Source organism: Solanum pennellii, chromosome 2, assembly GCF_001406875.1.
Source record: "Solanum pennellii chromosome 2, SPENNV200".
In the NCBI taxonomy this organism is placed as follows: domain Eukaryota; kingdom Viridiplantae; phylum Streptophyta; class Magnoliopsida; order Solanales; family Solanaceae; genus Solanum; species Solanum pennellii.
This window is the reverse complement of record NC_028638.1, coordinates 30,904,831-30,927,751: the sequence shown is the minus strand read 5'-3', so window position 1 is coordinate 30,927,751 and position 22,921 is coordinate 30,904,831. Positions and strand designations below refer to the sequence as shown.

Here is a 22,921-nt window from a genome sequence, read left to right as displayed (position 1 = left end):
TTAATTTATATGACACTTTTTAATTTTCAAACGTCAAACAATTTAAGACTGGTCAGGTATTTGCGCATGGAATATTTAATTTTTTTTGAAGTAAATTTTATATATTGATAAACTACTAAATAGGTACTATAAGTCACTGTAATTAATGATTTAAAATGGATAAAACATCTATGAAAAAATTGAAGTCAAAAATAGACTTTTTTAAATCTTAAAATCTGAAAAGTTCCACATAAAATGAGACAGAGAGAGTATTTTTTAATGTCTAACTAACTGATATTGCATATAAACAGTAGATGAAATGCAAATGTCAAAACAACCTTGCCACAAACTGATTTATATGTGCTTAATGAAAATGATGTTTTGGTGCTGGATACGCCATAAGTTCCATGAATTTTTTTAAGAAGTTCATTTTCCACTTTTTAGTGGTTGGGAATATTTTCAATTTTTTTGTTTTTTTATTGTGATCATTAGAAAATAATTAGGTTAATATTTTTTATTTAGCTATATATATATTTTTACTTGGCCTTAGACTTAATAAGTATTATAGAAATTATTTTATTTGTGGATTTGGTTAGCAAGTAGTAACCCTAACATAATGTAATTTGTAATATTGTCTTATTGATATTTATGTTAATATTATTAAATTATAATTTAATTTTTGAAAACTATAAAAATATATACTTCAAGAAACACCTGAACTGACCCAACACGACCCGCAATACAAGTGCTGGTGGGTTGGGCTTACTATTTTCTGGCCCACAGAAAAATGAGTCAGCGCAGCCTTACCCGTCAAAATCTAACGCCGGTATAATCGATCCCCAATTGAGAACTCTAAATGCAATAGTGAGCAATCCTCCTAATAATTATTGGAATCTTTTACTATAAAGAATGATAGCTGCCACATTTCTTGATTCTTGAAACCATCTTGGACCGGGATTAGTTCTAAGTGTTTTTGCAGTATATGGGCGAGGGTTCTGCTATTAATTTGATGTTTAAGGGTTAATTGCAAGATTGCCTTTACTATATGTGTGATTTTCTCCTATGTATAATTGTATGTGTTTGATATTTTATATTGGATGAACTGGAAATCTTGTTGTTTTTTTGTTCTAATTATAGTATAAATTTGAAACAAAATGGTATAAAGCAAAATTATTTTTGCATCCCATGATAATTAATATTTGATCGTAATAAAATATTAAGTTTATATGTTTCCTTAGACCTTTCTTCCTATCGGATGAATTCAATACAAGTTATTAAGTATTTAATCACTAGTTTAATAATTTTATTAATTCTTTAAAACTGAATAATATATAATTGCATAAATGTTACTAGCTAGGGTTTTGATTTTCACTTGACTTAAACTAATTAACAATATACTCTCCATCTGAGTTAGAACTGTAAAAGTTCATGGAGTGAATAATCAGTCATTATATATGTATATTGTATGAGTAGTTCTCCATTCTCATAGTTTGTCTATTCAAGATGCATGAATGTATATGTATACTAATTTCTGGACACATGCTTTGTACTTGTGTTTCATGTGAATTTTTATATATATGTTAGAATGACTAAAATGCTATGGAAACATATATGTAAAGAGCAGGTAATAAGTAATATAATACAATAATTATAAATAAATCTTTAATAATATAACCAAAAAACACTGAATGAAGAGACTACATAGGAAGCAGAAGAGGATATAAAACAAGATATCCTCTTTTCTTTTCCTATAATTCAGTTCCAGTCCAAGTATTAACTCTTCCTAAAATAATCATTCAATTCAGTTTCTCCTTCAGTGTTTTGAGTCATGAGTTTATATGTGTATTTTGCAATAAATTGGATTGTTAAACATTTTCCTACCCTTCCATGATCAGTTAAGCCATTATTCGAGGACAAATGATATCATGGGAGATATTGTAACACACTAAAAGTTTATAAGCCAAGGCCCAAACTATTCTTCATCTGTGTGTAAGATAATATCAGAGGATTCATTAAATTGTTATAAGTCGTTATGGTCAATTATTTAGTGTGGAAATGGATTTCGATATTAATTAATATCACAAGAATCCCTATACTAGCAAAAAATTGTGTTGAAGCTCCCTTACCGATTATGTTTTGACAAAAGATTCTACTTAATTATGTCAAATTTAAATGTTCATATCTGTCAGCACACATGGAATTGGGTGTCCCATAACCTATAAAATTGAAGGTTTATATGTCCTCTTTCTAACGACACCATGTTTGCTTCATTTCGAGTTTAGAGTAATAGAATATCACCATTTTACTAGCTAGACATTACCATAATACAGTTTTGTGAGTCATGAAAAATGAATCCCTTCTACGGGTCGTAGATTGAACTACAACCCATAGTGTCAACTTGTGGAAAAAATTCAAATAATTAAATTTCGGGGTCCAATTCATACATATCGTAGAAACTTTTATGGTCATAGTTTGGACTTGTAGAATGAACTTTTGAGCCTCAAAATTCAATATGAATTCTACAAATTGGATCTACGATCCATAACAACTTCTATTGGTTATAGTTTGGACATGTAGAATGAAATTTTTAGCATTCAAATTTAATATGAATATGGTATATCTACGATCCGTAGATCAAACAAGGAATTTTAGATAGCCCCGTGGAAGGTTTTCAAATACTTTTAAGAAAGGTAGTTCAGTTTTTTCCCACCCCTTCTAAGTCTAAGCCCCAACATTTTAACACCTTAATAATGTTGTAAATCGTATAAATTGATCCTATGACTCTCATTAATGCTTCCAAGTCTAAGAGAAAGGATCCAAGAGGAGAAAACTATGGTTTTCCAGAGTTCTTCTAGTATTGCCAAGAACTTTGTTCTTCTAGTTATGTAAGACTAATAATATTGTTGGACTAGTTTATCTTCATGCTCTACATCTCAATTCAGTCTGTATAAGTTAATCTACAGTCATACCCTTAGTTTCAAGGATTCATGATCTTGACTTATTATATATTATATATTGATATCCTTAAGGTGTTAATGTTTATATTCCACATGAACCCTAATTTTTGAGTTTTGATTGAGAGTCTTTTGAAGAAGAATCTTTTGTCATAAATGAATTTTGAGAAGCTAAAAGTAAGTTCAAGAGTAAAGTTTAAGCCTAATTTTGAGAAGAGTTGAAGGAAACTTTATGATTCCCAAATTGTATCGTTTTTACATAGAGGAGTATTGTTTTTAGAAAAATATAAGAGTTTTCAGAAAGATTGAGTATTGAACAACTACCTATTAGAGATGTCCTTTTTGAGAACTTATCTCAACCATAGAGTGTACCAGCATTCCGGTGATTCCACACTACCTCTAAGAAGATCCATGAGTTAAGTATGTTGTATACCGCGACAAGATATATGATAGTTCTGACAGCATAAACGAGTCAGTATATCATCACGATGCTCATCGCAATTGTTGTCGGTAAGAGAATCTCCTAGATAAAGTCGAGAATGTTTCATTATCATATTTATATATGTACAGTTCATTGAGGTAGCATATTTATTTTTAAAGCTTTTAAATGTTTTAATCTCTAATTATGTTTTACATTCAATTGAGTATTCGACTTGTAATTTTTCATGATGTAGATATAAGTGTTCACGATCATCAACAAGATTGAGATCACTTTGCACTTTTTGTTAGCTTTCGTGAGCCTTCCTTGCATTCCAAAGGACTTCACTTTTTTCTTTTAGTTTAGTACTTTTAAGGTGTCATGGGTCTTGTCCCGACATTCATGTTGAACTATAGAGGCTTCATATAGGTAGTTAGTGTTGAGTTTCTTCTGGTATTTCCTTTGAACTATTGACAAACTATTATTGTTTACAAAGTATCCTCAGAAAGTTGAGTTTACTATTTTGAGATATTTTGAGTTTATAGAAGTTTGGATACTTCTAAAGTTAAATTCCGTCTTAAAGCTTAAATCTGCTTGAGTTAGGCTTTCGCTAAGTAGTCAACCATGCTAAGAGTTCTTTCGGGTATCAACAATGGTTCTCGAGTGTCAGCCACATTCAAGGTGTATTCTTAATTTCAAATTAGTAGCATTATTCTTAATTTCAGATGTATGACATTCAAATTAGCTGAACCGATTCCTTTGTGGATGATACTTCAGCCATTTGGTTTCCGTTCCTCTTTGCATTCAAAAAAGCTCTTGCATCCTCTTTCAGTTGCCAAGTTGCTTGGGTGTTAGGGTTTGAATATCATTCAAATTAGGATAACCGTAGGCGAATATGAAAACTATCTCCTGGTGTAATCCTTCTTCCCTTGTGAATTCAGAAATCTCATCAGAGTAAATTTGATCGTAGGCCCGCCATGGTGCAAGTCAACTGAATTTGAAATTGTTTTGGTTTCAAATTTAGAAGATGAATTAGCATGAAGGAGAAGTCCTATTTTTTTCAGCTTTGTCCTAGTCTTTAGGAGAGTAATTTACCATAGATTTGGTTCCTATTTTTTAGGATTAATATTAGTTAGTGTTTCCAGATTTATTGCTTAACGTTGTTAACTATTTGTGCTTGTAAAAATCTGAAATCACAGAGTGCTAAAACAGTTAGAAAGAGTTCTGAAAATTTCAGCATATTGACTCTCTTCAGTTCCTTTTGCTTTCTGAATATGCTTGTTGTGCATCTGTTTACAGTGATATCAGAGCGAGCGTGAGATTCTGCAGTACTACGAAAGAAGCAGCGAAACTAGAGTTAAAAGAAAATAGCAGCAGCTAAACCATTTTTACCTCTTTTTCGTTTTAACTCATGGCATCAGATAGTACTTTTGTACAAGCAACAATCCACGCTTTGCTGGTTATTATGTCCAATGGAGCATGCTAATGGAAAATTTCCTACGGTCAAAGGAGTATTGGCAAATTTTCGACGATGGGATCAACACTCCGGCGGAAGGCGAAACTTTGGCGAATACTCAAAAGGCAGAATTGGAAGCAAAAAAGTTGAAAGATCTGAAAGCGAAGAACTCTCTCTTTCAGGCTATTGAAAACTATTCTTTGCAAAGAAACTTCTAAAGATATTTGAGATTCTATGAAGAAAAAAATATCAAGGCACTGCCAGAGTGAAGCGTGCACAACTTCAAGCCTTGAGAAGGGATTTCGAGACCTTACAGATGAAGGAAGGAGAGTCTGTAATGAGTTATTGGCTAAACAATGGAGATCAGCAACAAAATGTGATTCCATAGAGAGAAGATGAATGATGTCATAATTTTTGAGATGATACTACGTTCTTTGACGCTGAAGTATGATTATGTTGTTTGCTCCATTGAAGAGTAAAAGATATAGATGAGTTGTCTCTTGACGAACTGCTAAGTTCCTTACTAGTGCATAAAAAGAAGATGAATTGCAATTCAACTTCTGAAGAGCAGGCCCTAAAAGCTTCTACTTTTATTTCATCCAATTATAGAGGAAGAGGTAGGGGTAGAGGAAGAGGAAGAGGGAGAGGAGATCAGGAAATCAGAGATGAAGGCAGAAATTTTAGGGTCAATGATGACTACGGCAATGGCCGAGGAAAGAATTTTGACAAATCAAAGGTAGAATGTTATCATTGTCATAAATGTAATTATTATCAATCCGAATGTTATACTAGGATGTCTAATGGGAAGGGCGAAAAGTCAAATTTTGTTGAAAGCAAGGAAACAGAGACTTTGTTGATGGCAATACAAGCACAAGAACTCGTGTAAGATGTTTGGTATCTGGACACAGCCTGCACTAATCACATGAGTGGAAGTAACACTACAAAAAAAATACCTAAATTGTGGGAGTTTCAAAGTGGAGGTTAGTTGCAACCCCCACAAATTACTTTAAGTACAGGAGGTTTTAGAGGTGACAGAAAATAAAAGTAAATAGCAAGGGTTCAGAACCCCCGCCATCTGAAAAGAGAAAAAATCTAAATAAATAGGGGGAGTTTAAACCCCATCATCTGAAAATAAGAATTTTTATTTCAAAAATATAAAACTTTATTAGTATTTACTTAAAAAAGAAAACCATTATAATGAAAAAGTGTGCCGGAATTTAAAACTTTCCCTCCTTATTTTTCCTCCAAAAATTTTAGGGTTGCAGGAAAAATGCTCTGAGAATTTTCTCGCTCGCTATCACTACAAAGCATCGATTTGATAAAGAGAGAAGAGAAGTCTGGTGATTTATGTTCGCTGAAGAGAAGAGGAACTCTAGTTAGGTGTTAATTTTCCATTAAAGAAGAGAGAATTGATTGGATTCTCTCTAAGCTCGCAAATTTGCTCTTCCCTCGATGAATATTCTCAAAATCGTCACATGTGAGAATATCTTCTCCTTCATGTCTAGTATTAGGAGCTATGAATAGTGTATTTGATTCATATAGAGCTAAAGTTAGTTGTTCGTTCGATTTATTTCTGAATTTTGATTCTGGAATTAGTGTGTTTTCGTTGAGTATATTGATGAGGTAAGTTGTACTTTATAAGGAATCAGCTACATTTCTGATTGTTAGCACTGATTCTAAGTCCTATGCTCTTAGATGTTTCAACATATGATGCAATGTGTGAAAAATTATTATTTGGTGCAAATTGCAACTCAATGAGTCAAAGTTTCTATTATCATTTCTAGACTTAATTTTCCAGTCCTAGTATCCAATAAAGTTATGAATGTCGACTGAATTTGAAGCTTCTGGATATTGTTAAGTTCCATTGTAGTACCATCATATTATCTATTCTAGATTATATATATATATACATTTGTTCTATTAGAGTGGTTTTCAATAGATCTTTGACTTGAATTTTTCAATCCTATTCTATATGCTTATTTGAGATTTTTACAATTATTTGGGGGTTATCTGATTGTTTGAGATTTTGTATTGGATTTGAGTTTTAACTGATTAATCAAGTAGATATTGAATGTATGAGCTTTTTCCTAGTATGAGGCACAGGAAGTGGTGATGTTCTAGCTCTAGATATATTTGCAGGTCATCTGAAATAGAGATTTAGTGATTGCCATCCTGGGTGAGTTGCAGAATGAATGGTATATTTCCTGTAAAACTCTCTTTTATGTGTTCTCTTGCATATTATGTGTTTGGACATAAGATTAGTCACTACAAAAACATATTAAGTCATAAGTTGCTTTGAATTCTGCTCAACATTTTATTTGGTTAACGTTAGTCTTAATTGTTTGGTAGGTTAAATTTTGGATTCTCACTGAAAGATGTATGACTCATGAAATAAAAGTTGTTCAGAGAGTACGTCTGTAGAGTACTGATAATTTTGGAGCTCGAGTTGTTGATTTTGGTGCGATAAAGACGATTGATGTCAGTGACAAGGAAAACAAGTCTACGTATAATTTTTTCACTTTCACTTTTTACTTATCTCAAATAAGTCGTTTTTTATTGTCCGCACTTTATTGGAGAACAGTCTACACACTAAAGGGAATTATCAAAGTTAAGTACAGACAAGATGCTTGTGAGGTTGGTGATGAAGGTGGATTAATTCTAAATGTCCACGGTAACAGGGAATGGCTAGTTACAATGGCAAGGTCGCTTTGTTTTTGGAGTTAAAGTTCTGTTATATTGTTTTTGAAAGTGATGGCTTTCTCATTGAAAAATTGGTGCAGATTGAAATTGGCATGGATGTAGTAACATCTAAGTCGTTGATCTCAAGTTCAAGAGAATCAAATAATGGTGCACATATATAGATTGCTTATGTTTTAGATTTTTTTTAATCATTTGTTATTGTTTCACTCTTCTTGAGAATTTGGTGTAATTTCCTTCTAACTTACATTTTTCTTTTCTTTTGAAGCTTAGATGTTGATTGTGTGCCAAGATAAGTAACAGATAGTGGCAATTGATAAGTAGAGAGTCACGATCTCTTGTTGTTGCCTTTCAGGTAATGATTTTCCTTGTTTATTTGTTGTATTGTTTATGTGAGTTGTGACAAGAATTTTATTAATGCGACACTACTGTGGATTGTGACTTACACTGGATTTGATACTGTTGTATATTTTGTGCTTGGTGGACTGCAAATAGCGATTGTTATGTGTGAATTTAGGTATCGTTGTAGATTGCAGAAGTGAATTATGTATCATTGTAAATTTTGGTACCACTGTAGATTGCAGTTCTTTGTTGTTATTTTTTTTAATGCCTTGCCACTTTCAAATAAGGTTAGGTGTATTTGCAACTAACATATTAATGTCCACTTCAGTCATGTTGTATTCGAGTGTACATATAGTAAAAATTATACTTTAGGACAGGTACTCATTCAGGAGCATCCTTGAGAAAGGCTAGTCTATGTGGGATTGCCATCCTAGAGAAGGAAAAGGAGATGGTCAAACTGTTAGGAAGTGACTATTAAAAATTAAAGATTTTCCGAACCTCTTGTATCTCTGATGGATACGAAACTGTAATAGCAATATGAACACTAATAGACAGTAATGCCACTAATGTCAATTAGAAATAATTGGTTGTATTTGAGCCTTATGCCTTCATGTGTTGTTTTCTTATTCTCCCTTCAGATCTTACTAGCTTTCTAGTGATTGTGCTCTTATAGATGGCACATATAGTTGCATGCATGACTATTATTTGACTTATAACATTCCACTGGATATTCTGGTGAAGGGACTCCTCAAGGGCAAGAAATATGAAACATTAGTTGATGCAGATCTTCAAGGTAATTACAATGAAGAAGAGGTGGACCAGCTTATTTAGGTAGCTCTACTTTGCACACAAAGTATGCCTACGGAATGTCCAATGATGTCAGAAGTTGTAAGAATGCTTGAAGGTAATGGCCTTGCTGAGAGGTGGGAGGACATCGTTGCATATGAATGATAGTGAATCTTTTTATCAATAAAAGCAAGATTAGCGAATGACTGTTCTAATAGTGATTTGAAGTTTCTTGTAATTTTAATGGTTGAAGTGAATGATATTTTTTCAATTTAGTTTGTAAAACTAATAGTACATTTTATAATATATTCTTTTGTGTTGAAACATTTTGTTATTTCTTAATGCTAATAAGCCTCTTTTTAGGTTTGACTATGATGCAATGTCATTAATATTTAAAATAGAAATTTTCTAATTATAGGGGTTAGAACTCCTTTTATTCTTAATGTAAAATTCATGATTTGTGGGGGGGTTTTGACTCCCAAAGTTCACAAATTGTTGGTATTTTGACTCTCAGAACTTGAACTGCAATTTTTTGACATACATTTTTGGGTAAAACCCCTACTAATGAACCCCTACAATTGGTACAAGGGGTTGGTTAAAAACTCCCGCTAGTTAATTTTGACACACCTATTTGTAGGGGTTGTCCCGACTACCGCAACACTATATTGTGGGGTTACTGACTATCACTACATGTAATTTTAACCCCCACTATTTAAGCGTTTTTTGTAGTGTAAGTCTTGTTTTCTAATTTAGGGGAAAGCTTTCATTCTACAGTTAGTTTTGGTGATTACTCTACCGTAGATTCAACGGGGAGAGGTGATAATAAATTAAAGCAAAGAATGGTTTTGAAGAAATAATATCTAATGTGCTATATGTTCCTGCTTTAAAAAGTAACTTATTGTGTGTTGGACAATTGCAAGAAAAGGGATATTTTATTCTCATTTGGAAAGGTGCATGTTTGTGAGATTTATAATCCTACTAGAGCAGCTATTGCCATTGTGAAAACGAATTCAAAAAGATTATTTCCCTTTAATATTGAGAATATTCAATCTTGTTTAAAAACAAAAGCAAAATATTCTTCTTGGTCGTGGCATTTTAGATATGATCACTTGGGTTTTAGTGGATTAAAAACTCTCGAACAGAAAAATATGGTGATAGGTCTTCCTGAAATTCTCATTCCTTTCCAAGTTTGTGAAGAATGTGATGTTGTCAACCAACATGTTCTCAATTTCCAAAAGAAAAGTTGTGGGGGGCGAAGGATAATTTGGAGCTGGTGCATTCTGATATATGTGGCCCAATTAATCCAATTTCTATTGGAGGTAAAAGGTATTTCGTTACTTTCACGGATGATTACTCTCGGAAAACTTTGGTGTATTTTTTGCAGGAAACATCAGAAGCTTTTGGAATGTTTAAAACCTTCGAAGCTCGTCTAGAAATGAAACTGAAAGGCCATAAAGACTCTTCGAACTGAACGTGGTGCAGAATATTGCTCAAAAGTGTTTAAAGATTTTTGTGAATCTAATGGAATTCGAAGAGAGCTCACCACTGCTAATTATACACCATAACAAAACGGTGTATCGGAGAGAAAGAATAGAACCATTCTTAATATGGTGTGGAGTTTTCTAGCAAGAGGAAGAATGGAAAAGATTTTCTGGCCGGAAGCGATAAATTGGAGCATTCATGTATTGAATAGAAGCCCAACATATGTTTTTCAAAACATGACTGCAGAAGAAACTTGGAGTGGAAGAAATTTATCCATCTGTCGATCACTTTCAAATTTTCGGTTGCATTGCCTATGCACATGTTTCAGATGAGAAAAGAAAGAAACTTGATAACAGAAGCGAAAAGTGTATCTTTCTCAGTGTTAATGAAGCATCAAAGGCATATAAATTGCTTAATCCACAAACGAAGAAGATTGTGATCAGTAGAGATGTTATTTTTAATGAAGAAAACACTTGGACTGGAGTGTGCAGCAGTCTACTCCAATTGTATTAGCAGTGAAGTCGATGAAGTGGCAGAAATGCCTGAAAGTGCAGAGAATTCAACTCCAATAGTTGCTGAAACTCTACAAACTTTTGATGAAGTTTCACCAACTTCTGAAACTTTACCACCAACTTTAGAAGAAAATGATGCAGCAACTTAGTCTGTTCGTCATGCTCGCAGAAAGCCCATGTCGATGGGGGACTATAATGTAAAAGGAATTAATGTAAATGATGATGCAATTACTCATTTTGCATTGTTTGCAGATTGTGACCTGATAACTTTTGAGTGCGCTGTTAGAGAAGAAAAATAAAGAAATGCTACGGATGCTGAAATTAAAGCTATTGAAAGAAATGATACTTGGGAGCTTGTTGATCTTCTTGAGAGAAAAAATCATTGGTGTCAAATGGGTCTATAAGACGAAGCTGAAAGTAAATGGTGAAAATAATAAGTATAAAGCGCGATTGGTGGCTAAGGGATACAAGCAGGAGTACGTGTTGATTATACTTAAGTTTTTGCTCCAGTTGCAAGGTATGACACTATCGGAATGCTAATTACCTTGGCGGCACAAAATGTGTGGTCTATCTTCCAGTAATCCAGTTGGATGTCAAATCCGCTTTCCTACATGAATACTCGGAGGAAGAGGTATCTATCGAACCATCCCCTGGTTATGTTAAGATTGATAATGAGCAGAAGGTTTATCGATTAAAGAAAACTCTTTATGGACTAAACAAGCCCCAGGGGCTTGGTATAGCCGTATGGAGGCTTATCTTCAGAAAATGGTTTCAAAGGTGTCCATACGAGCACACACATTTTGTGAAAATTGGGGAGAATGGGAAAATGCTCATTGTGTGCTTATATGTTGATGATCTTATATTCATGGGGAATAGAAATGTCATGTTTGCTGAATTTTGAGAAGTGTATGATGAATGAATTCAAGATGTCTGATCTTGGAAAGATGCATTATTTTCTTGGTTTAGAAGTGGTGCAATCTGATGATGGGATATTTGTTTCTTAAAAGAAGTATGTGAAGAAATTTTAAACACTTTAAGATGCAGATTTTCAATTGAACCAACATTCCAGCTGAGTTTGGCTTAAAACTAAACAAAGTTGGGAGCGAAAAGAAGGTAGATAGCACATTTTACAAGCAAATTGTGGGTAGTTTAATGCATCCAACTTCTACACGACCAGACATTATATATATACGTTGTTAGTCTTGTAAGTAGATATATGGGCTGTCCAACTGAAATGCACCTCTTAGCTGCAAAGGGAATTCTTCGTTACTTGCAAGGAACCAAGGATTTTGGAATTTTCTATAGGAAGGGAGAAATTTCAGATTTGACTGGCTTTACTGACAGCGACTATGCAGGAGATCAAGACGATAGAAAGAGTACTTCAGATTATGCCTTTCTACTAGGGACAGGGGTTGTATCGTGGTCCTCCAAAAAGCAAAAAATTGTCACATTATCAATTACAAAAGCAGAATTTATTGATGCTATAGTTTTTTCGCGTCAAGCTTTTTAGCTTAGGAGAGTCCTTGAAGAGTTGCAGATCAAGAGGGGAAGAGCCACTACAATATTTTGCGATAATTATTCTACCATTAAGCTGTCTAAGAATCATGTGAACCATGGAAGAATCAACCATATTGATGTGAATATTATTTCCTACTAGATCTCAATAACGAAGGAACAATAGAGCTGATGCACTACTGTCGAAGTGAAGATCAGTTGGCGGACATTTTTACTAAACCTCTCAGATTTTTCCCTTTCCAAAAGTTGAGGAGGTTGATGGGTATTGACATAATGGAAGAGTTCAAGTAGCTAACATTAACCTGAAGCCTGTGAGCTTTGAGATTAAGGGAGAATGTTAGTAAATAAAGTCCTAGTCTTTAGGAGAGTACTTTATCATGGATTTGGTTCCTATTTTTAGGGTTAATATTAGTGACTGTTTCCAGTTTTTTGCTTAATGTTGTTAACTATTTGTGCTTATAAAAATTTGCAGTCGCAGAGTACTAAAATAATCAGAAAAGAGCTCTGAAAATTTGAGCGTGTTGAGTCTCTTCAGTTCCTTTTGCTTTCTGTATATACTTCATTGTTGTGCATCTGTTTCCAGTCTCTCCCACCGCTTGAGGTTGGGGAGAGGAGGGTAACATCAAGGTAGTACTCATGAAATGGAAAATAGTTTCTAGATTTGTTGTATTAAAGAAAATCGATTCTACCAACTTTTTAATAAACAATCGACTGCGTTGAAAAAAATTACCTCTTATGCTCAGTATAACTAAATATGTTTTGTTTTTTAAACAATATCGAACTCAGGAGGTCATTATTTCTAAGTTATTATACTTTAAATACATTACCGAAAGTTAGGGATACTAAGCTAAACTAATTAATGTATATATTGATGTAAGGTTCTATATTTTCCTATTTTATGTATCAACATTTGCTAAAAGCATAAGCGATTAGAAGGATTCTTGTGCATCAATGATGATTATATATATAATAAGTCCTTGCAATGTCAAACCTCATTTGCAAGTTCAGTTTGAAAAACCGAAGAATTGTCTACCACATGAAACGAAAAAAAACAAACAAACTAAAGTTTAAAGTTGCATTTCAACAATTTATAACATATAAGAAGTCAAGCATTGCCCATTGATGCATCATCAACTATGTTAATAAATTCCATCGGGTTATCAACCTCTTTTCCACTGACATGCTTCACAAATTCAGCTGGTGAGAAGAACATCCCATGGCAAATGCAAACTATTGAAGTTTTCTTTCCTTTTCCATTCTTGTAAAGGAACCCTTCTGTCAGTTTTCCATTTATGATTCCACCAGAAGTTGTCACAGAAGGCATAATCCTTAGCAGTTCACTTGTATCCATTGATGTAATAGCATAATGAGAATTCTTAACTTTCTTCAATGGTTTTGCACCATTACTTTCTGGAAATACAATTGACTTGCCTTTTTCCGTATTGGATTTGGTAGCAGATTCCTTTTTTACTGATAAATTCGAACAAAAGAGAGATTTGTTAATTGAAATAACATTTTAAGGGCATGTAAGCACAATTACCTTACTTTTAGTCATGGTTGAGGGGATAGGAACAAAAGATAGAGTAGTTGGTTTTTTTTCTCTCTATAGTTTTTGAAGGAACAACTATTGAGTTAATACAACAAGAAAATTGTAAAAGAAACTAAATAAAGTTAGTAACTTATTTGAAATTAATTATCATTATTATAAGATGTCATAAATGCTTGAAAAATCATTCTAGTTTGATTGTTCATCTTTAGTGGATGGACATATTTCTTTCTTACCTAAGAGAGATCAAACATATGAAAAAGTACTATTTTTTTTAGGAAATAAGTATTATTTGTTTAATCTTTGTGGGGTCAAATCAAATGGAAGAAAATTTCATGTTCCAAATTACTTGGCTTAAAATTGAACTTGGAGAACAAGCTGAAATACGTGGAGGACAAATTTTGTATTTCTTTTCTTGCTTGGAGCCAGAGTTTGGCCACCTATAAAACGGTGGTCATTGTCCAATGTTAAAATTCATCAAGAAACTAACATTCAAATACATTAGGAGAGTAGAGAATAAAGAGAGCAATTCTCTTAGATGTATTTGGCATCTCTCTCCTTTCTTTATTAAAATACAAGCAATTGTTCTCTAGTGGTTGTAGGATCACACTGATTCGAACCACGTCAAATATTGTTTTTCTTTCTTCATTTTTTATCCTTCACATTTCTATTAACAATTAGCATTAGAACCAAGGTTCTGTCTGCTTATGCTCTACGGTTGCAGCACAATCTCAACTTTCACATTAGAAAAGAATTATTTTGATTTCTATATTTCCAAATACTTTGTGGTACAAGAGGAAGAAAAAGTAAGGATGAGTTCCATGAAATTTTAAATTGGTGGATTTAGTGGGCCCAACAACTTCCATACCTGGATAATGGTGTTACTGTGGAGGGAAGGTTCAATCCATACTATTTGCAGAAAGTATTCGAATGACACATCAAATTTCTAAAAGGAAAAGATTGAAGGAGATATATTGAGTGTAATCCAACCGTTCCTTGCACCTAACGTTCTTTGTGAAGTGAGTACAAGTATCAAGGAGACAATCAAACAATTTTAAGAAAAACTGGAAGGGATTAACCAAGACCGGTCGGTGACAACAAGGATGTTATTACAATGGTATCATCACACACTTAAGATGGAGTCAGGTACTTTGTTAAAAGACCATGTATATGTGTTCAATAATCTTGTGATGGACTTACTGCCAAAATTAAAAAGAATGAGGAGACGCTTTTATGTACTTTTCTACTTTCATTGAATTTAATATATCATGATATTGAAAATTCAATTATGTATAGAAAAGATCCTATTAATCTTGAGCAAGTGTGAGAAGTACTTAACTCTTGTGATTTGCAAATGCATTTTGAAGGAGACAAACGTGACGAAACTAGTGGACTCTTTGTGTGAGTCCATGCTAGCCAATAAAGAAGGAACAAATCAAAATACATATCAACTTCTTGTGTGAACAAGAAGAATGCAGAGTGTTGGGTGGTCAAAAGAAGGGGCGTTTTAAAAAAGATCTCCCTATTTCAAAGTCCAAATAAAAGACATAGATCATGAATATATACTAACATCATCATGTGAACTCTGGTTGTACTCTGCGTATGACATTCAGAAGAGATTGGTTCATTAGCTATGGGACTAGTGGAGAAACCGCATTAATGGGCAATAATGCAACTTGTAGAATATTTGGCATTATTTCAGTTCGGGTTTGCTGCGATGATGGAATCATGGGAACTATTAAAAAAGTCCATTATGTTCCTAATCTGATGAAGAAATTAATCTCCGTACGGTATTCTAGTAAACATGGCTACAAGTACATGAGTGAAGGAGGAACTCTGAAAGTGACTACGGGGTCTTTAGTCATGCTGAAAGCCAAGATGGAGGATGGCCTCTACACACTAGCAGGAAGTACAATTGTTGGCCATGTAAATGCATATATAATACAATTATATGATCATGACAAGTCAATATTATGGCACGCGAGAGAAATAATTGGATTGGAGTTACACAAATAACGGCTTGGAGTTTTACACTGAAGACTTCAATGATTTCTACAAGGTCTGGATCGAAAGACATAAGACGGCAAGGCACACACCATAAAAAAATGAAGTTGTCGAGAGTATGAGTAGAGTTCTTCTTAAGAAGGCTCATTGTATGATTTTACAAGACAAAATATCCAAAGTGTTTTGGGCTAAAGTAGTTCACATTGCTTCTTATATTGTCAATAAATCTCCAGTCTCATGATTGACTTTAAGTCTCCTTATAAGGTATGTCCAGAAGAACCCTCGAACTATTTATTCTTACGAATATTTTGGTATCAAGCTTATTGTCATGTTTGTGAAGGAAATCTTGAACCAAGGCAAACAAGGCCATATTGGTAAGGTATATAAATGGAGTAAAAGGGTACAAGTTTTGGTGTTTATCTAAACTCAAATTTGTTGTCAGTAGAGATTTACCTTTAATGAATCCTCTAAAATTGATCCTCATAATTTTTTATGGATTTATGAAGAAACGAGAACATCGAGCAGGTGAACCTATAACTGGAGCTTACCTGTAATGAACCTCCAGGTGATTTATGTGGTCATGACTTATGTTCATCTTTTGAAGTGTTCCTATATCTACTTCAAGTAATTAATGACATATTGGGAATGATAGTTCGTTCACCTAGTCATTTGTTTGGTTTTTATGTGAATTTCTATGTTTTAGATCTTTTGAACCTTAAACAATCATTTTGGATCAAAGATTCAACATGATCAGGGAATCTAATTGTAATGATTCCCTCATTTTTAAAAGGGTCATTTTAGGCCAGTCACATGGTCAGCATGGCTCTCAAAGCTTTCGGCACGAGTTTGTGCAATTTAGCAATTTGACTTTCAAGTTATGGCCTAAGTTTGACCTTGATAAAATTCTTGGTAAACATACATAGATGAGAATTGTGTTAGCACGATTTATTTTGATCTAAAATGACCCTTCATATGGATCCCAATGCTCTCAGGCAAATTCCAAACCCATTATGGATTTTAGTTTATAATAGAGTTTGGTGTGGGATCCACTTTCAGTCGAGATAGCCTCTAAGGAAGATTATACTTGTCCATTGAGTTCAGAATGTCAAATTTGATTGGGTTGCATATCTTTTTATCATGCATAGGGTTCCTAACTAATCTTGAGCCCCTGGGAAGAGCCCAAAGGACTTAGCTGAAAATTTTTGAAGTCTGATGTTGGTGTTGTCACTTTAATAACCCTGGTCTCACTTAAGCGACCTCCATTAAAGTGAACAGGGTTTATCTTTAGCGAGCTAGTTAATTTAGGCGGCAATCCCTTTAGTGGCCATGGCTCTGGTTAAGCGATAGGGGCTCGCACAAGCAAGCTTAACTAGCCCAGGCCTAGTCGCTTTTGCGACCGTGGTGCTACTTGATCAAGCCTATCTTTACTGACCAAGGTATCTTCGAAGAGAGTCCTGCCTCTTATTGGTTGGTTGTGTAAATGATGTAAGTACTTGCATAATCGACCCTCATCCAATCTTTTAAAGACTTAGACGAATTTAAGCTTTTTGTTCAAAGTTTTTTTGGTGATTCCTCACTTATTTTAGCTTTAAATGGGGTGATTCAAAACATGGGTGATCAAGAAGCTTAGGTCTATGTTTGCGTGTGATCGGGGAGCATTGGGGAAATCTTGTTAAAGGTATTATCATTGGTTTATGTACTATTGGTGTCCCTTGTTGTTCTGTAAATGTGAATCGTTTTTTATGTGGTTTTTATTTCTATTTTAAGACCTGAATTATGTTCATTTTTAGAAAACAAGTTAGGGGTACTGTCCTAGACCTTTTTACAGAGTGAACTTTGAAAATGCTTGTGCAGGTCGCATGATTCCATTTTGACTCCAAAATTGGTTCATCTTCATTGATGTATGTTTGGTGTTGAAATGACCTTATTAATGTTGTGATCCTTTTTACATATATAAAGTGGTTTGCATTCTGAGATCGTTTGGAAAGGAAACCCTCTAAAAAGTTATTTGGAGTGCATGTAGTCAGCCTAAAATAGGTTACAACCTTCCTTCACTAGATTGATCTGGAATATGTAAAGTCATCTTGAATTGAACTAATTAGACTTGTTCTAATATTATTTTTACATTAATACCATGCTAGTTGGGGTTGTGTGATCATATTTATGTCATGGTGAGACTTTATGTTGTTGATTGTTGTGTAATTGAGAATCTTTGACCTTAATATAGGATTAGACTAGTGTTAGCCATAGATATGCGATACTTGTTTCCTTTAGGCCTTATTTCTTCTACGATGTGGTTTCGAACGAACTAGTTCCCTGTAGATTGGTGTAAAGACTTGAGCCTCATAAAATGAGCATTAGTTTCAGCATTGTTTCATCTTTGTCGAGCTTCTATTCACTCTCCCTATTTGTATGGCCATTGTGATATCAGAGGTTTTTGTGTTTCACTAGTTGAATCGCGATTGAAGTGGTTCCGGCCAGTAGTCTCATATTGATTTTTTTGGGAGTGGAAGTCATTCCACAACAATATTAATAGTTCACAATACCCGGTTCTTTGATGTTCTTGTTTAGGCCCCCGAGTTTACTCTTGCTAGTTGGGTTAGTACCCCCTATGAGTTTACTGTCTGGCTTGGCGGGTAGTCATATTGATGCCTCTGGGTTACTTTTGTTAGCTGGGCTAATTCCCCTAGGAGTTATTGTATGGTTAGGCGGCCTCGAGTTTACTCTTGTTATATGGGGTGGTGCCCCCCGGGAGTCTAATGTCTAGCTAGGTGGACCCTTTATTGAGTGCTTACGGTTTGAGGTTGTTACTTGGGGTTCGAGACTCGGTTACACTTGTGGTATCTTGATTCACAATTACTTCACTATTGTACTTCAGCTATTTTGTGCACCTGTCAGGCATATAGGGGTCTATTTGGATTTTACTTAAAGTTATGCACGAGTATACCTTCTAGGATTATGAGGTCAGTTAGGTTTAGTTTAGTTGCACTTAATTTTTACTTTTGTTACAACCATGTGCTTTCTTTAAATTCCGCTTTGACCTTTGTCCGTGTCTAGATTCAAAATTTTTTAATTGTCTTTAGCTTTCTTACTTGGTCATCTTATGATGCCTACTGAGTACCCATTGTTTTGGTACTCATGCTGCACTTTACATCTGTTTTGTGATGCAAAACCTTGTAGCGCCTATCACATGTGATTGTTTGAGCTTGCAGTTTTGTGGATTGGAGGCGAGAGCTAGTACTTGGCATTCTGAGTTGCATGTCTCCTTCAATATATTGTATAGCTAGTGTTTTGTATTTTGAGACAAGATTTGCTCTAGGTAAACTTTTTGGAGTTGTACTTTTTTTAGAGCAACTTTGAACTTGTAACTTTAAGGTTCTCGAAGGGATCTTTTATGTATATAGCTTTGGTTTGCTTCCGCTTATTAGTTTTGTTGCTTAAAGTATTGAATTATATTTGTTTCTTCCCTTATACTTATTACTTGTTGTTCTAGGTTATGAGTTTACTTATCTACTAGTGGGTAATAGTAAGTGCTATCATGATTTGAGGAATTGGGTCATGTTATTACAAAGTAAATGCATCGAGAGACTAAAGTTGATGTGTCAAACGATGTAGATCTTGAAGAACTTGTTGTCAATGAACCAAACAAAATTGCGTAAAAAAGATTAATGATCTCGAATTTGAACTGAATTTGATTAAACTGGAACGTGTTATAGAGAAACTGAATTTGATTGTACATGTGTTCATAGTTGTAGAAGAAGAGATAAAGAATCTCGAGCCCTCCTCATATGTTGAAGAAAATTCTTGCAAGGATGTTGCAAAATGAGGACTAGACATGATGAAAGATATGGGTCTTAGTTGAAAGGCCAAAGAGGAATAGGACAATTTGATGCAAATAGGTCTATATAAAGAAAAAGGGTATTCCGAAGTGGAAGATTCTAGGTTCAAGGCGAGATTTTTTGCAAAATATTTCGTTCAAAAGGAGGAAATTGTCTACAATGAGATCTTTTCTCCAGTCATTAAACATAGTCCAATCCACGTGCTACTAGAATTGGTTGCACGATTTAATTTGGAGCTTGAAAACATTGGTGTCAAAACATCTTTTTTACATAGTGATCTAGAAGAGACAATTTTTCTGGACCAGCCTATAGGTTTCCTAGCTGAAGGAAATGAAGATCATATATGTCAACGGACGAATTTCTTGTATGGTTTGAGCAATCCCATAGATAGTGGTACAAGAGGTTTGATGTATCCATGAATACACATGGATTTTTGAGGTGTGCAGTCTGGTAACTATATGATTTATCATTGTTGTAGGTTAATGATATGCTTATTGCTGCTAACAACATCATAGAGATAAATATTTTGAAAAAACTGTTAAGCAAGGAATTTGACATGAAGGATTTGGTAGCTGCAAAGAATTTTTTTGGAATGGATATTTCAAGAGAAGATGGTATTGTACATTTTTTTTAGAAGAGGTACATCAGAAAGGTTCTTGAGAGATTCAATATGCATATGAGCAAGCCTGTAAGTGCATTGTTAGTTTCTAATTTCAAGCTTTCAGAGTTACAAATTCCTTAGTCTATGGATGGGGTGGAGCATATATCAAAGGTTCATTATGCTACCGCAGATAGTAGCATCATGTATGAAACAGTATATGTGCATCCAATTATTGCTCAAGGTGTAAGTGTGGTAAGAAGATACATGGAAAATCCAAGGAAAAGGCATTGGGAAGTTGCCAATGGCATATGGAGATATCTCAAAGGAGCTTCTTATCTTGGACCAACCTTTTGGAAAAGTGAACGCATGTTAGTTCTCGATTAGGTAGATTATGTCTATGCAAGTGATCGAAGAAGGTACACTACTTGATATATGCTAACTCTCACTGACAGTATCATTAGTTGGAAATCAAACTTACAGTCGATTGTCGCTTCGTCTACAACATAGGTAGAATATATGGCAACAACAGAGGTAATGAAAGAAGCTATTTGGTTAAAAGTTTTGGTGGCAGAATTGAGTTTGGTTCAACTGGAATCAGCTCTATGATGTGATAGTCAAAGTTTTATTGATTTGTTTTAAAATCAAAGATTTAATGAACGCACCAAACACATTGATGCCAAACTTCATTTCATTCGATATTTTCATTGAAGAGGGAACTATCAAGGCTGACAAGGTTATCATAGACGATAACTCTGTAGACATGTTAACCAAGATAGTCTAGCTTGCCAAGTTTGCACACTGATGTAACTCTGGGAAAACAACTGCTAGGTGGAGCTAATTTGTTCAACAAAGGTTAAATTCTTCTTGTTTCATACAACGCGATTTCCAAGTAAGCTTAGAAGTTTTGGCAAGAGTTGTTCATACAAAAGCTCTAAATGCAAACCAAGGTGGAGATTAGAAGAGTTGTTTCGTCTTTGTGGGGTCAAACTAAATGGAATAAAATTTCATGTACCAATTTACTTGACTAGGAATTGAACTTAGAGAGCAAGACAAAAATTGTGGAGGAAAATTTTAGTATTTCTTTTATTGCTTAGAGCTCAAGCTTGGCCACCTATAAAAGGATGGTCATTATCCGTTGTAAAAATCCATCCAGAAACTCCTAGAGAAATACATCAGTTTAGTAAAAAATTAACAGAGCAATTCTCTTAGATGTATTTGGGATCTCTTCCCTTTGTTTGTTAATGTACAAGCAGTTGTCCTCCGGTGGAAGTAGGATCATTATGATCTTAATCACATTAAATATTGTTGTTCTTCCTTGTTCTTTGTTTTTTATGAATCCTCTAACAAACTAAATTACATTAACTAAGTTCAAGATAAAAGCATTGAAAAAATAAGATTAAAGGGATTAAGACAAGAAGAGTAAATATAGGGAAAGTGTTTTAAAAAATGGAAAGAAAATAAGTAGGCGTAAACAAGATGAAAGCAATGTGGTAACCTAAATCATCTAACATCAACAAAACGGAGAAAAGGGGATATACAACATACCACGAATTTTAGATGTATCTTCTAATTTGTTGTGCAGATCAGATCTTATAACCGCAATAGCCCGCTGAAAAGCAGGATTGTTGGCAGCTGATGCCATAATCTGTGAAAACGGTTGGGGCATTGAAATTTCATTAGGCTTTTCACAATTATAAGAGCCACCAGGTGAGAGATTTAGATCCATTTCTTGTTTAGCACTTCTATAGGTAGAAAGTTTACCCTTTGGTTCAGCCATAGATCACTGCAAGATAGAAATAGATATATAAGATGCAATTACATGAAATCTGTAAGTTTAATCTTAAGCAAACAAAAAATAGAAGCCATATATATGCACCATATCAACTAGAAAATAATTACACATAAATACATTGTAATTTTATTGATTGAAGAACTGAAGCCATGAAACTAGTATACCAATCAAAATCATCGTATGTCTAAATCCCTAGTTACAAGAGGAAAATAATTGAACATCATACTTACGCATCAAAGTAAGTTTTACTTTAAAGAAGAAATCAAAAATACTTACTAATTAGAATTGCTCGAATGTGAAAATAAAGAAGCACCCAAGCGGAAGAAACTAAGAAAAATATAGACCTCTTGTGGAGTTTCCGAGGAAGAAAGAAGTATTATATACTTGAAGTAAAGGAAACAATTTGAAATAATTTACCCTTTACAACCTTTATTATTTTATCATATATACAAGTACATCCTTGTAATTAACAAATAACAAAGGGGTAAAATGGGCATCTGATGTTAAATGCTCGCTGATATGCTACGGTGAAAGTTTCGAATATCCATCATTAAATTTAATGAACATTTTGTCCATGACATTTTGTAAATATAAGCTAAATTTGAAAAAACTATACATTGAAGGACTAATGGCGTTGTCCATTCTAGTCTCTAGGTCTTCGGCATGAGTTTGAACCTGTCACATCCTGCTTTACCCCCTAGATGTACCAGTGTCGTCGTCCTCTTTGAGGACTAAGGCCTCTTAGCTTACATCATCACATTCATAAGTCGAATTCAGGGAAATTTTAAAACTTTTTATTTCTTCTACTTGGAGGTTTACATAGACCTCTACATACACATAGTATATATATCGAGTACACATAGACCCTTTGTATAGGAAGGTTACATAGCCTTCTACTTTTATTGCGCGCACACACACACACACAAACACACACACACACACACGCACACACACACGCACACACACACGCACACACACACACACACACACACACACAC

General features: G+C 34.2%; 1 protein-coding gene across 1 annotated transcript; it reads right to left on the bottom strand.

Annotated features, from left to right (window-relative positions):
• Positions 1 to 13,140: 13,140 nt before the first annotated feature.
• Positions 13,141 to 21,908, bottom strand: LOC107010833 (ninja-family protein AFP1-like). The gene is made up of 2 exons (XM_015210103.2): positions 21,677 to 21,908; positions 13,141 to 13,611 (listed from the first exon to the last, which is right to left on the bottom strand). Exons 1-2 carry the CDS (start codon positions 21,906 to 21,908, stop codon positions 13,247 to 13,249), a joined length of 597 nt encoding a protein of 198 aa, XP_015065589.1. The 3' UTR covers positions 13,141 to 13,246.
• Between the last annotated feature and the right edge of the window lie 1,013 nt (positions 21,909 to 22,921).

Bases quoted from the DNA above. Each gene is read 5' to 3' on its own strand.
- LOC107010833 (XM_015210103.2), bottom strand. From the start codon at position 21,908: ATGGCTGAACCAAAGGGTAAACTTTCTACCTATAGAAGTGCTAAACAA. The intron at 13,612-21,676 runs GTATGTTGTATA...CGAATTTATCAG, and splicing joins AGATACATCTAAAATTCGTG to TAAAAAAGGAATCTGCTACC.